This window comes from Bidens hawaiensis, unplaced genomic scaffold (genome assembly GCF_021521415.1).
Source record: "Bidens hawaiensis isolate Kalapana, Puna unplaced genomic scaffold, B.hawaiensis_p1.1 tig00009224_1, whole genome shotgun sequence".
Classification (NCBI taxonomy): Eukaryota; Viridiplantae; Streptophyta; class Magnoliopsida; order Asterales; family Asteraceae; genus Bidens; species Bidens hawaiensis.
Window position 1 is genome coordinate 431,066 of NW_027491681.1, and position 16,147 is coordinate 447,212.

Sequence of the window (16,147 nt, forward strand, 5' to 3'; positions counted from 1 at the left end):
TTACGTTGATATGATACATATTAGATAACCAAATATTTGCCAATTGCCACCACTTGTTATTTTAATGAAGGATTTATTAAAGGCATGTTATAAACATGGAATGTTAAAGTTAAATAAAACATATAATGACGTTTCCAAAATGTAAAAAAGTAACATCTACTAATTTGTCTGTGCTAACTTGTTCCTTTATTTAATACAATCTCAACAAATCCCCATTTCCCATCTCTCTCGTTCTCTCCCTCAGGTAAAATAAATCAAATCTTCGTTTCATTTTTTATCAATCATCCTCACAAACAATCTAAACGTATTTGATCTCAATTTCATCTTAATCCGCATTCAGATCTATCCTATTCGCCTTATTTTTTTTTAGCTAATCGGCTTACAGTTTATATTAACCTCAGTGATTTGTATAACTGTATCCAATCTAATTAGTTTTTTGTTACGAGATTAGTTGCTAATTAGGTTTTATTTGTGCAAATTTACTGCTTCATTTTTAGGTTTTGTGTGTTAGGTTACACTCTGATCTACTGCATAATATTGGTTGCTAACATGGATCTATATGTGTCAGCTATCATTTCTTTTAACCTAGGTTTTATTCAGATCCGATCGGTTATAAATTGTGTCGTGAACGTTGATTTCGAAAGCAAGGTAAATGAGCTTCGGATGAACCGATCTGTTTATAGTTTATGTGAATTCTGCTACTGCATGTATATGATTGTTAATGCGGTACTCTATCTATAACATTGTAACTTGAATACACAAATTTAGCTGATAAATGTATTTTGTAAGTGATCTACAATTTTATGTTCATCTGCATTCAGATCTCTTGTGATTGCTTTATTTGCTAACATGCTTACAGTTTGTATGAAACTGAGATATTTGTATTGAATCTGTTAGTTTTGATAGGTATACACAATTGTTTAAGCTTTTTATTCGAGACTGGTTGCGTGATTAGGTTTTTGTGCAAATTTACTGCTTAAGTTTTAGATCTGTGTTAGGTTAGACTTTGATCGGCATACTAGAGGTTCCTAATATGGATCTACTGTGTAAGCTGTCATTTCGTTCAAATTTGTTCGTTTGCTAGATCACAGCTTTAAAATCCGCTAGGTTTAATCACTTTGGGAGATGAAATGCTGGTTTTATGTTAGGAAGTTGTTTTGTATTTAGATTGATCGGTTATAGATTGTGTCATGAATGTTGATCTGTAAATTGACTTAACTAAGCTTATGATTAACTGATCGGTATTTAGCTGGTATGAATTCTGCTACTGTATGTATATGGGTTGTTCATGTGGTAGTCTATGTAACATTGTAACTTGTATACACAAATTTAGCCAATAATATTTTTATGTACGATTGGGTTCTGCAGCTATTCTGAATTTGGGATTACGTATGCGTTCACAGATTATATGGATTTGATATATTCTTGACAATGTTATGATACTTTTTTGTTTATAATCCGTTTTTTTTTGTTAGATCATAATATCATATTAGTTTCACTGATTTGTAATGATTGTTTATTTTTTTTAGGGATCTTCTTCAGCAGCGGAATGGGGTTAACATTCACCAAACTCTTTAGCCGGCTCTTTGCCAAGAAAGAGATGCGTATTTTGATGGTTGGTCTTGATGCAGCTGGTAAGACCACCATTTTGTACAAGCTCAAGCTTGGTGAGATCGTGACAACAATCCCGACCATTGGTATGCCATTTGACTCATTTCTTTAGTAAATCAGTTGGCAATGCATGTGCCAGTTTTTAACTTGTCACTACTTGAGTTATATTTATCTTGTCTTACGTCCCATGCTTTCAATTGTAACTTGTTTCTTTCTTTGAAATTGTATACTGCGTGATAGTAATTTATAATACCAATTTTTTATGGGGTATTAGTGTATTAGATGTTTACTATAGTCTAAAACGCAAAATTATATGCATATTGGTTTTTTGAAGTAGAACTACGCTTGTTCATAAATTCACCGAACGCCAATGTATTGATATATTAGTAAAGCATGAACATATAATAAGAAAATACCTGAATATCAATTTAGTATGCCTGAAGCATAACTATCTGACGCTGAATGACGATTCCATTTAAAGGATAACCTTGTGTTGTGGTTTGGTTATTATCATATATGCTGTGTAGTTGCGGGAAGGACGTCACAAATTTTTTTGACCTTTAGATATTTTGTCTTATATCAGTTTTGTCTCGTATATGGGAAGCTATGGAGACAAAGATCATCCAAGTAGCAAAGGAGACTCTCGGGGTCACAACAGGAAAGTCAAGTGGGCATAAGGAGTCTTGGTGGTGGAATGACGCAGTGCAAGACAAGATAAGGGACAAACAAGGATGTTTTAGGGAGCTAATGAGGTGCACGAATGAGGAGGAGCGAGTGGAATTGAGGGACAACTACAAAACGGCCAAGATAGAGGCAAAGAAGGCAGTGGCGGAAGCAAAGAAGGCGGCCTTTAAACGGATGTATGAAAGTCTAGAAACAAAAAAGGGGGAACATGCTATGTTTAAGATTGCCAAAGCCAGGGAGCGTAGAAGGCAAGATCTAGGACCGGTGAAGTTCATAAAGGATACAGATGGGCATGTACAGGTCAAGGAGCAGGACATCAAGCTAAGATGGCAAACCTACTTCCACAATCTTTTTAACAATGGGAGAGCTTACCAAGAAGAACATGACATCACAAACTTTCAACGACAACAATCGAATAACTGCTACTGCCGACGGATCACTCGAGAAGAGGTGAAGGACGCACTTAGGAGGATGGGAAGGTCTAAGGCGGTTGGCCCAGACAACATACCCATCGAGGTGTGGAAGTGTCTGGGGGAGGAAGGAGTCATGTGGTTAACTACTCTGTTCAATAGTATTCTCAAATCAGGTAAGATGCCAGACCAGTGGAGGAGCAGCGTTGTAGTTCCTATCTATAAGAACAAAGGAGACGCCCAATGTTGTGGTAACTACCGAGGAATCAAACTACTAAGTCATACTATGAAGCTATGGGAAAGAGTGATTGAGGTTAGACTTAGACGAGAAACTCAGGTTACGGTCAACCAATTTGGCTTCATGCCGGGGCGTTCCACCACAGAGGCAATACACCTTATAAGAAGATTAATGGAAAAGTATAGGGAGAAGAAGCGTGATCTACATATGGTGTTTATTGACCTAGAAAAGGCCTACGACAGTGTGCCACGACAGGTGCTCTGGGAGTGCTTGGAGGGTAGAAGAGTGCCCAGGAAATACATAGAGATAATTATGGATATGTATACCAGGAGTGAAACAAGTGTCCGTGCGCCAGTGGGGGATACTGATTTCTTTCCTGTAGAGGTAGGTCTTCACCAGGGGTCAGCGTTGAGCCCGTTTCTTTTTGCAGTAGTCTTGGATGAGTTGTCAAAGTCGATTCAGGGGACTCTCCCGTGGTGCATGATGTTCGCAGACGATATTGTGCTACTTGCTGAGAAAAAACAAGATCTAAACATGAGGCTTGAGGAGTGGCGAACAACCTTAGAGACAAAAGGTTTAAAGATTAGCCGATCTAAGACGGAGTACCTACACTGTGATTTTGGTGAGATAAACGACAGTGAAGACGCACACATCACAATTGAAGGGCAGGTGGTACCGCAGGTAACGAAGTTCAAGTATTTAGGATCATTTGTACAGAGCGATGGGGAATTAGACAGTGATGTGACCCACCGAGTTCAGGTAGGATGGTGTAGATGGAAAGTAGCCACAGGTATATTATGCGACAAGAGTTTCCCGACTAATCTGAAGGGAAAATTCTATAGGGTGGCAGTTAGACCTGCAATGCTATATGGAACAGATTGTTGGGCCATTAAGAAGGCACAAGTGCGGAAGATGGAGGTAGCAGAAATGAGAATGCTACGTTGGATGTGTAGGCACACAAGGCTAGACAGAATAAGAAACGTTGTGCTTCGCGAGAGATTAGGGGTGGCGAACATAGCAGACAAGATAAGAGAGTGGAGATTGAGATGGTTTGGACATGTAAAGAGAAGACAGACGACGAATCCTATTAGATCCGTAGAAAACATTACTATAGAGGGGAGGAGGGGTAGAGGACGACCGAAATTGACTTGGGATGAGAGGATTAGGCATGATTTGATAGACCTAAACCTCTCCGAGGACATGGTTGAGGATAGGAATTCGTGGAGAAGTAGAATTAAAGTTAAGGATTTTTAGAGAGAATTGAATACCTTAGGGCTTAGACTTAACTTATTTAGGTCACATACCATAATGGTATTTCCCTTACATATTTTATTATTATTATTATTAGCTTTTATATTGCGGTTAAACTGTGAACTTATTATTAATATTATTATAATTAGTAGTAGTTTTTTATATAACTGTTAAACTTTGATTTCCTTCTTTTGCTTCATACACATGTTCTTAGAGCCGAGGGTCTCTCTGGAAGCCACCTCTTTATTCCTTTGGATAGAGGTACGGTGTGCCTACATCCCACCCTCCCCAGACCCTACCTATAGCTCTGCTGTCGGTGGGATTTTACTGGGTATGATTGATTGATTGATTGATATATCAGTTTTGTCTCGGTTTTTACTTTTATTTTTATTTTTATAACATTAGCAAGTTTGGTGGATACGAAATAATTAATTGTAGTATTCATTTCATCAAGAGACATAAGCTCCATGTGTTAGTTCAGTTTTCATTACTGATATTTGTGATTTCTTGCAGGGTTTAATGTGGAGACCGTCGAGTACAAAAACATCAGCTTCACTGTCTGGGATGTCGGGGGTCAGGACAAGGTATGAACTATCTTTAATGTTTGACTTTTGGTTGGTGTTTTATGATACATTTGTATTTTCAGTTTCCCATCCACGCTCTCTGAAATATGATTATGTCATTAAAGCAAATACAGATTTAAGAATTTTATATTAAATTGATGTGAATGCAGATTCGTCCACTATGGAGGCACTACTTCCAGAACACACAAGGTCTTATCTTTGTGGTTGATAGCAATGACAGGGATAGAGTTGTTGAGGCGAGAGATGAGTTACACAGGATGTTGAACGAGGTATACTTTTTATGATTTTGACATTCCACCTTATAAATATGTATCTGTATGAAGTTATATCAGTTGAAGATATTAACAATTTCATCTGCAGGATGAGCTTCGCGATGCAGTGTTGCTCGTATTTGCTAACAAACAAGATCTTCCCAATGCAATGAATGCTGCTGAAATCACTGACAAACTTGGCCTCCATTCCCTCCGACAGCGCCACTGGTAAGGCTTTTTCTGGATGGAAATTTCGACCTGCTTACTTAAACGGGCCATTTTTTTTATATAAATATTTTATTTTGTCTCAAATGGGTCAAAAACACTGAAACTCTCCCATTTTCTGTATTTTAATTCATGCATCCTAGATTATGTTATTCAAGGATCTAGATTGTTTCTGTCATCACGATTGACAGATTAATTATTGTCAATGCATAAAGAGGGGTGTAAACAAGCCGAGAGCTTTTTCTATAGCCCGAGCTTGCTCATGCTTGGCTTGTTTGTTATAATATTTATTGTCTCATAATTTATTTTATATACATTTATAATTACTTCGTACGTATTTATAATTACAATTTTATTATATAGCACAATATATATTATTAGTAGTTTTTTAATGATAATTTTTATATAATAATCATTATTACATAAACAGATATTTAATATATTAAAATCTATATAAATAATGAGCTCTTCTAGGCTCGCAAGCCTACTCGAGTGTGATACGTGAAGTTCAGGCTCAGGCTCGTTCAAGGCTCAGCTTGATTTGAGTTTTAGCGAGCTGATCTCAAGTAGCTCACGAGCTGCTTTGCTTGTTTATACCCTTAGTATAAACAAAGTCAGTTGCATACTTAGTGGCCTTTATGTGCACCACCTATTATTTTTAACAGAAAATGGACAAAAAATTCTCTCACACAATTGTATGATTCAAATAATTATAATCTTGTTGGTTTTTATTCTTTTTCACAGGTACATCCAGAGCACCTGTGCGACCTCAGGAGAGGGACTCTACGAGGGTCTGGATTGGCTTTCCAATAACATCGCTAACAAGGCAAGTAAACATAAATTTTTTTTGTTGGTCTTTTGTTTTACTATTATTTACCTAATTTAATTATTCTTATTACAGGCATAATTCTGGTTGTGGATCTTGAATGTGTTGGTAGCAAAATGTGTGAGATATAATATCCAGGTTTGGGTTGTATTGCAACTTGCAAGTACTGAGTACTTTTTAAATAGTTTTATCTTGATAGACCTGAAGTTGTAATTTTGGGTCTTTAGGTTGTACTTTTGCTCCTATGTATTTCACCTTATCTTGTGCTTTGTTTCTCTTTGCTACTTTTGTTTTCTTTTTATTGGTCGTGAGTTCATGGCAATGTTTTGAGAACTAGACCTTGCGGTTTAACCGATACATGTTGATAAATCTGACCAACTAATAGTGTGATAAGACATAAAAAATTGTCATGATATTCAAACAAAAGAGATAATAGTGACTAACAAAACAACTTAAATATATATGATATGTTAAATGGTATCAAGTATAATAAACTTGGCTTGCCCCTCTTAAGCTGGACGGTTGGAACATATAGCTAGAAATAAGGTGCAACAAATCGTGCATGTGAGAAACCTTGATCAAAGTATTATTACCTTTATAATCCATTATTAGGTATTCATTTTATGTGAATTATTCTGTTGTGTTTTAATTTCGTGTTGGTTTCAAATTTAAGTGCAACGCCCGGAGCTTGCACGTTATCTCCGCATTTGTTGTTTCGATTTTAAGTATTCAATGCCACTGCCTTATTCGTAGGGTGGAAGAGAATTCGTACAAAAATGTAGAATGATTTGATTCTCATTGACGATAATACTTTATATCATGAAAGAATCGAAAGAATAAAATAACGATATTGATGAATAATATGTATTTTACATTACTGAAAGTCAAGTCTCTGTATATAAAAAGTTTTTAAGGGAAACAAATTATAATAAAGTTAACTAGCTACTAGTAAACTCGGCTTCAGATATTGGGTTTTCCATGTTAATCACGTTCGATTTTTATTATTATTTTCTTTAAACATTTTTTTTTATTGAAACATTCAAATTTTTCATTATATAGAAACATAGATATTACATCAACATAGCAGGTAAGCGGACAACAAGCTGCGCCGTCACCCCTTTCTGAATTGCAAACCCTAACCTGCTAAAGACACACTCATGCCCCTTTGGAATCGACACATTGCTATGCGATGTTAAAACATATTTTAAAAATATTTTGTGTTAAAACATATTTCAAATTATACTATCAGTCTTTTTTGCAAAAATAATCTGAATACAATTATTCACAAAAGTTTTTATAATAATGTGTGTATTTTCATTACAACCAATATTCTATTTTAAGACATGAATTGGGTATCATGATTATATTCCATAACATTTAAAACGTTGCATTTGATGAATTTGTAAGGTTCCAAACTTCCAATCCACGCACGCCAATACTTCCTTCGAGTCAGCTTCGCTAATGAGACACATTTCGTCTCCAAATGATTCGTTTCTTTCAATAATATATATTATTTGCTCTTAGATTCTTATTCTGGTATAATTACTAGAAAATTCTTAAATAAGTTTCTCATGGTGTCTTACAAATATAATATTATTAAATATTTTTAATACAGTATTAAAATATTACTTATTTCCTTTATTGGAACAAACCTTTCAAATTGACCAATTATCTTTCAATGATATATCTTAATTGGTGTAGACTCTTTGAGGTGTAACTACTAGAAAGTTCATAGCTAACTTAAGTTTCTCATGGTTTCTTACCAATATTATTTTTAATTTCTTTTTAGTATTAGTATCTTACTTATTTTCCTTTTTTGGAACAAGCTTTTTAAATTAACCAATCATACTACACACATTGTTCTATATAATGTTTAATTAATAGGATAAAAAAAATTGGCAACACTATCACAGGGGATGAGCAAATTCGGGGGTACCGAAATCGTTATCGATTCGATACCGAATCGGTACCAAAGTTTTGAGTTTTGGTATCGGTACCGGTATACCCTGATATTTTTACCTTCAATAACGGTAACGGTACCAAAACTTTGAGATTTTTGAGACCGGGACTGGTGCGATACCGATCTCATCCCTACTATAACACATATAAACATCATATATGCAAAATTTTATTAACGTGTTTGGCTATAGACTAGTTTTGCTAAAGCATTGATTCTAAAATCATTTTAATTTATCATTTATATCAAAATATGTTTCATTTGCACTGAATTTGTTTGGATATAAACATAAAACATGTGTTTAGTTCATTAGTTGTGCAACTAGAAAAATACATATATAATAAACAATTATTTTAATAAGGGGCCATTGCAAAGCCCAATGGAATCAAACGTAAAGTCCAACAAGATTTTAAGCCGACACATCTGTTTTCTGGCTTCCACGAAGCCGATATTAGAACCTGACTTTGACTTATAGTCAAACTTCATCCACAGAATAAAAAACAAAATCCATTGCAGAAATAGAATATTTGTTCCCATCACCCAACGCTCGTTTTATTTTCAATTTATTACAACTACTTTCAATTTACAATATGTATATGTTTAGTCCCTTATCAAAGGTACGTCTAACACAATGCTAATAATAACTAAAAGCATCTTATAAAGTTTTAAATATGATATTAAAGAATACTTTTAATGAGAAATGCATGTAATAGATTCTTAATTATTATAAACATTAAGAATAATTACATCACTTCCCCACTCTAAGGAGGGAGGGTGGTGGATATGATGTGATTTCTCATCACACACCCCACCTAATCAAATGGTGCCATATCACCAACCCCAAATCTATCACATTTTGATGGAATTTGGTAGGGATGGTGATGTGGTGTGGTGGTGTGTGATGAAATTTGTTTTTGTGTGATAGGTAAATCCCCAACAGCTCAAAATTCTTGGTTTTCACCCCATCACACGCGTGATGGCCATCACGCAATGCTCCTCCCTCAAGCTTGATAAGGCACTGGCGGCGGTGTTGATTAACCTATCACGCGTGATGAGTGGATCATCATGCGATGCCCCGGGTGCCCTAAAAAAGGATTTTCATGCCCTGATTTGAAATTAACCCAAAAATAAAAAAAAACCTTAACCAAAAATCAATTGCACTTGTAAATTTGGCAACAACTTGTTCATGTTCATGTTCATGTTCATGTTCGTTCGTTAATGAATTAATGTGTTCAAGAACGGTTCACAGGAACTTACCAAACGAGATTTATGTTCGTGTTCGTTCGTTAAAAAAATGATTGTGTTCACGAACACAAACAAACCACAAATAAAATCAGCAGAGCTTAGATATTAAGATCGATGTATTCATCAATGTGAATAATTAAAGCTTGTAAACAAATCAATCGAACACGAACAAGGGCGTGCTCGTGTTCGTTTGTTTAAAATTCAAGCAAACATAACCGAACATATATGAACAAATATAAATGAACATAAACAAATATAAAACTTTTAAGTAGATGACTCATTCAGATAATATTTAATTATTTTATATTAATACATAAACAAACATAAATGAACAAACATAACATGTGTTAATGTTTGTTCGTCTAATTAAAATTTAAAAGAAGACAACTTTTTTGTTCATGTTGTTCATCTATTAAATAAACAAATTTCCCGTCGAATGTTCAATTCCTAAATTAGATACCAAATCACATAGTAAGTTAGTAACTACATAAAACTAGAAGCATTAATCATGTAAGATACCATAACATCAAGGACTATTAATTAATATAAACTACTACTCTCCATACCAAGTATAGTCTAGTTTTGGAAGCAAGCTAAAGCAACACACAAGAAAGAAAGAAAGAAGGTAAGGCTGAGGGGTGTGGGGGGCGCGAGTGGGGGCGCCAGCCAATAATATTGTGACGTGTGGCAGAGAGAGAAACTTGATAAGATGGGTGTTGGTAGTGGTGCTCGCGCCCCGGGGCATGGTGTGGAGGGGCGCGAGAGGGGGCGCGAGCGGTTTTTTTTTTATTGTTTTATAAATGTATTAAAAAAACGTATTATTAAAAAAACTCATAAATTATTTAAAAAAACACACATTTTTTTGAAAATTCATATAATAAAAAAAACATACTAAAAATTAAACAAACAATAATATTTAATAATAAAACTAATCTAATACAAGATCCTCTGGTCGCCTCGCCCACAAATGTTCAACCAACTCATGTCGAAGATCCCCGTGTATCTCACGGCTCTTGATATTTGCTATGTTATGAAGTTTTTGTTGATCACTGATTGTGGACGGTTGTGGCGGAATGTCACCTTGGTAGTTTTGGCATATAGCTTTGCCCTCGTCTTCTAACGTCATGTTGTGTAGGATAAGACACGTGTAGACGACGTCCATTATCCTCTCCCGAGTCCAATAACGTATCGGGTTCGCCAGAACATAATATTGTTTTTTTATAGCTCCAAAAGCTCTTTCAATATCTTTTCTAGCAGAATCTTGCTTCTTCGTAAAATACTTCCGTTTGTCGGCGACTGGATCTGTAAAAGCTTGAACTAACACAGCCCATTCGTTGTAAATACCATCGACCAGATAGTACCCGTACTTGAAGAGTTCTTCATTTGCAACAAAAGATTGAGGTGGTTCAACCCCGTCGATAAGGTCGTTGATCAAATGTGACTGATCGATAACATTAAGGTCGTTATTTGACCCAGCAACACCAAAAAAAGCATGCCAAAACCAAAGATCCTGTGACACCGCCGCCTCAAGTATGAGGGTCGGCCCTTCATGATCACCACGGTGGAACTGACCTCGCCAGGCCGTTGGACACATAGCCCATCCAACATGCGTACAATCGATGCTACCTAGCATCCCAGGAAAACCATGTTTTTCTGCGTGCACCTCATATATGCGTTGGATGTCATACGTTGTAGGTTTACGCAGATATCTCCGAGCGTAAGTCGATATGACTCCTACGTACAATATATATTAAAAAATGTAATAAATATTTAATAAAAAGTAAAATTAATGTTTTTTACCTTGGCAGAAAAAAAGAAGGGATTCACGTGCAACCCTTTTCGACATCTGTAAATACTCATCCAAAGCGTCCGACGAGATGCCGTACGCTAGTTGACGGATAGCAGCCGTGCATTTTTGAAGAGGGGTAAAACCGGGAAGACCCCTAGCATCCTCCCTTTGTTGGAAAAAGGGATACCGTGCCTCTAAATCACTCGCTATACGCTGTGAACAATTGTCTGCTCATTCGAAAACGAGTTCGAAAATCCGACTCCGCGTATACCGGTTGAGGGCTAAAATAATGCCTCATCAAAGTATCGTTAGCACCCGATCGATCACGATCACGAGGTGGTGCTCTAACCCTCGGGAGTCGGGGTTGATGGGCTTGATTTTGCAAGAGATTTACCACGGCTGCGGTCAAAACTCCCCCTACATGAAGAAGCAAATCATCCTCTTCGGAGGAGTCGGAATCAGACGAGTACGACGACATTATTTAAAAAAAAAAAAAATGGGACGATGGGTTGTTTGGAGATTGAAGTTGTGTTTGATATGGTAAAAATGGGTTGATTTAGGGGTATTATATAGGATTTTGTAAAGGTTTTTTTTAAAAAAGTTTGAAAGAAATGGGTAATATATAGGAAGTGTTGTATAAAGAAATGGGTAAGTTTGGTGTTTTTTGAAGTTGTGTTAAAGTGTTGTATAAAATGGGTAATATATAGGAGTAGAAAAATTTTTTTTTTTTTAAAAATTAAGAGCCAACGGCTCATTTAAGCTTTCAAACGGCTCTTTTCACCTTTCCCCATGCCCCTCACGCTCAACCTGTCCCGCGAACCCCCTGGCGCCTGCCTCTTTTTCCGCGCTCGCGCCCCTCTCGCGCCCCTCTCGCGCCTCGGTGGTGTGGTGCTCGCGCCCCGGGGCGCGAGCGGCTGTCCTCTTGCGCCCTTTCTCACTCTCCACACCCCTCAGCCTAATAATAAGTCAACCAAAAGAGGCTCTTTCTTCTTTCTTTAAAGGAACCATCTCATTACTTCACTTCCAAATTCTCCCTTTTATCTTTAAATCAATTCAATCATCTACCAAACAAACTATTTCATTTCATTCCTAATGAAAGCAATACAAATTTTAGAAATTGAAACCTCAAACCCTAATTTGTTAACGATCTCTTCAAATTGAAGATTCGCCTCAGTCAGATCTGACGGTTATTGTTGCTCTTACGTCAACTATTCGGAGTTTGTTCAAGTTATATGAGTTTTTAGGGTTTATTTGGGATCTGAGATTTGAAATGGGGATTTGTTGGAGTATTCAGATTAAAGCTGATAGTGCCTTTTTGACTGGTGATTTAATCATAATTAGTTTTCTTTTTTGCTGTTAATTGAACACTTTTACATGAATATTATTATTATTTGCTGTTTTTCTATTATCTTAAGCTTACATGGATGGCTTAATTGTGCCAATTGTTGAATCAAATTTCATTAGAAAACAAAGAGTTGAATTATTATTGTTATTATTATTATTATTATTATTCAATTTGACTTAAAATCTTACAATTATGAAACTTTGTTGTATTTAGTGAATTTTTTTCTTCACTATTACTTCATACTTGAAGTTAATTGGGAAAAAATTATCACTTATTGGTAATCAGGATTCATATATGTTTCATTTGTTTGCCTCACTCATTTTTTTTATATAAAATTTAAACAGTTATAAAAAAAAATTACATAGGATTGGATAATGAAAGCTGAGTGAGTTTAGAAGAACAAAAAACTTTAGTGGAATACTTAAGAAACTTGGTTACTATTATTGAGTAGTGTATAACTGTATAAGTGAATGGTATTGTTTAAATTTAAAAAAAAATATATATGTGTGATGTTATAGGTTTTGACTCTAAAACAGGAGAAAAGAATGGAAACAGTAATTTAAGTAGCAAGACTTCAACTGGATCTCAAACACAAACGCCTCGAAGCGAAGGTGAAATTTTACAATCATCCAACTTAAAAAGCTTCACTTTCAACGAGCTTAAAAACGCCACAAGAAACTTCCGTCCCGATAGTGTTCTTGGTGAAGGTGGCTTTGGTTCTGTATTTAAAGGATGGGTTGATGAGCAATCACTTGCAGCTTCTAAACCGGGAACTGGTATTGTTATTGCTGTAAAAAGGCTGAACCAAGAAGGATTACAGGGTCACAAGGAGTGGCTGGTTAGTTCTTTTCACTTTCATGATCATAATTCTTTTCACATTTTTATTAAATAGTCAATGTAAGTAATTGATACTAAAAATATATTATTAAAGCAATCTCATTGAAACCTTTAAAAAAGTACGAATTGAAATGCTAATTTTTAACATTCTTTGATGATTGCTGTTAATAATATGAATGGATAACCATTTAATAAGTACGTAAATATAAGATTAAAATAAAGTCATGTGCTTTTAACTTTATAAATAAGTGATTTTAGTTATAATTTGTAACAAATTGCATGTAACTCAAAAATCTTGTTAAGATAACTTTAGCTTGCTGATTGCCTGATATCTAATGTTCATTCTTTAACTCACGATATTGCAATCCCACATCCAAATAGACCCCTAAGTTTGTGAATTATGATATAGTTTTTGAGTCATTAGTTTGTCTTTAGACCTTCTACAAAAAGCAAAATTGTATCCTAGTTATCAAATAAATTCAGTTACTTTTTGAATATTTCACTTTCTGTCAACAAAATTTAGCTTCTGAACAATTAAATCTTCCACTTGTGCAGGCAGAAATTAATTATCTTGGACAACTTCGCCATCCCAATCTTGTGAAATTAATCGGTTATTGCTTAGAAGATGATCATAGGCTTTTGGCATATGAGTTTATGCCAAAGGGTAGCATGGAAAATCACTTATTCAGAAGTAAGTTACCAATATATTCATACAGCGTTTTTAGTTCACCACATTTAAAGGTGACAATTTTATATTATATGCACGGGTCGGTTTGGTAATCAAAATGTTTTTTATACATTCTATTTAACATAATAATACTGTCAAACAAGTCAAAAGTCAGTCAACGTCTAATTTTAATGCATACAACCTCCCAAATCATTTTATTCAAAGTTTCAGATTATTAACACAATAAAATTGTCTGATTACTATTCAATCGCTCCTCACTTATAGAACCTTATAAAAAGTGGACATAAAAGTATTTACGGGCCAACTTAATCCGATCTGGCCAGTACTTCGAAACAACCATTTAAACCTGTTACCCAGCCCATCTCTAGCATCTAGTACCATACTTCTATATTTTAATTACACAAATTCTTTATGTGTAACAGGAGGTTCGTACTTCCAAACACTTTCTTGGCGTCTACGCATGAAAGTTGCTCTCGGGGCTGCCAGGGGTCTTGCTTTTCTTCATAATGCTGAACCAATGGTTATATACCGGGACTTCAAGACTTCAAATATTCTGCTTGACTCGGTATGATGTATTTTTATGAAGCTTATAATCTTAGGTCTGTTTTTTTGCATAAAGTACCAATGCACTTTCACGTTTGAACCATTTCAATGACTACACCCTTTTTCGTACATTTGAGTCATATATAGATGGCTCTTATTGGGCCAAAACTAGAATTACCGTTAATCTTATTAGTTTAATAAATGTAACATTTATATGTCGCTAAAATATTGCTTTGTGACTATGACTGCAAATAACAGAATTTTAATGCAAAGCTGTCTGATTTTGGATTAGCACGGGATGGACCTACGGGTGATAAGAGCCATGTTTCTACCAGGGTTATGGGAACTTGTGGATATGCAGCTCCTGAGTATCTATCAACAGGTATGCTCAATTGTTTGGGATTATTTAGGTAGTTATTGTAGTTGAATTCTCTAGTTATCTCAAAAGAGTGTTTTGGTAACTTCTGAAGTGTCGGTTTTTGGAACATAAAAAAATTAGTGAAGTAAATTTGTACTTGTAACTCTTACTATGTTTTATTTCTGCTTTGATAAAGGTCATTTAACCCCAAAGAGTGACGTGTACAGCTTTGGAGTGGTTCTTCTAGAAGTCTTATCAGGTAAAAAAGCCATAGACAAAAACCGGCCTCCCGGTGAACACAACCTAGTTGAATGGGCCAAGCCGTGTCTAAGCAGCAAACGGAGAATTTTCCGGGTCCTTGACCCACGGCTAGAGGGTCAATACTCACTCGGGCGGGCTCTCAAAGTCGCCAACCTGGCTCTTCAATGTCTATGCATGGAGCCCAAAATGAGACCGAGTATGGATGAAGTGGTGTCCACTTTAGAAGAGCATCAAGATGGTGACAAACGTGAGCGTAAGGGCCAACAAGCGGAGACCGAAACTAACAAGGCCCGATCGTGCAGACAAGATGTTGGGACTGGGTTAGTAGCGTATCCTAGGCCTTCGGCTTCCTTGCGGGCTTAATATTAAAGTTATGAAATGATACTGTTTTTTGTATGTCAAGTGTGCCTCAAGGGTCTACTTGGTGTGTACAGTTATTGTTATTTTTTTAAAGTCTTGCTCCATGTTTTGCAAGTGGGTTTGTGTCAGTTGTTTGTATTCAGAGAGTATGTTGTGTTTTATGAATGATTTTTGGTGGTAATGATATGAATTTGTGTTAGTTATAGAAATAATAGTTCTGGATCGTTGTGTGAATGGTAAAATGAAAATCTGAGAATTTTGCTGTCCCTGATATTAATAAGGTGAATGAATGGGGTTGTGTTAAAAAGAACATCTGTTGCACAAATATATAAAATTTGGTGAATCATATCTGGGTCTGTCTGTAATAGGTGCTCACTCCCTTAGTTAGGGGTTGAAAGTTGGATTTAGAAACATTCTTTAACATTTTAGCATTCATCTTTATAGCTGTCCTTATGATCGAGCTTACTTGCCTCCATTTTGATTTCAGTTCCAATACTTTTAACTTATAGTAGGGCAAAACCACAAGTTCCGGTTTGTACCTGGTAGGACCCATACTTAGTCCGGACACGATAAAACCCGATGGTTCTTACCCGGTTCCAGACCCGAACTGTTCATACCGGGTAAGAACTGGTTTTCCCCATTATTTGGGCTTTTTAAAATTTAGCTATGTAGCCACTTTCAACA

At 35.8% G+C, this 16,147-nt stretch overlaps 2 protein-coding genes across 3 annotated transcripts; both read left to right on the forward strand.

The window, feature by feature from the left end:
* The first annotated feature begins 1,348 nt into the window (after positions 1–1,348).
* Positions 1,349–5,261, forward strand: LOC143531725 (ADP-ribosylation factor-like). Its single transcript, XM_077026969.1, has 4 exons — positions 1,349–1,697; positions 4,708–4,778; positions 4,928–5,047; positions 5,139–5,261. The coding sequence occupies exons 1-4, from the start codon at positions 1,550–1,552 to the stop codon at positions 5,259–5,261; spliced, it is 462 nt and encodes a 153-aa protein (XP_076883084.1). The 5' UTR covers positions 1,349–1,549.
* Positions 5,262–12,152: 6,891 nt separating this feature from the next.
* LOC143531726 (putative serine/threonine-protein kinase PBL10) lies at positions 12,153–15,697 on the forward strand. 2 transcript variants are annotated; one of them, XM_077026970.1, is made up of 6 exons: positions 12,153–12,393; positions 12,935–13,254; positions 13,809–13,944; positions 14,364–14,506; positions 14,743–14,866; positions 15,039–15,697. In XM_077026970.1, exons 1-6 carry the CDS (start codon positions 12,342–12,344, stop codon positions 15,464–15,466), a joined length of 1,203 nt encoding a protein of 400 aa, XP_076883085.1. In that variant the 5' UTR covers positions 12,153–12,341; the 3' UTR covers positions 15,467–15,697. The 2 variants fall into 2 exon arrangements, with proteins under 2 accessions (XP_076883085.1, XP_076883086.1); XM_077026971.1 differs by having other exon boundaries at positions 12,953–13,254.
* Positions 15,698–16,147: the final 450 nt, after the last annotated feature.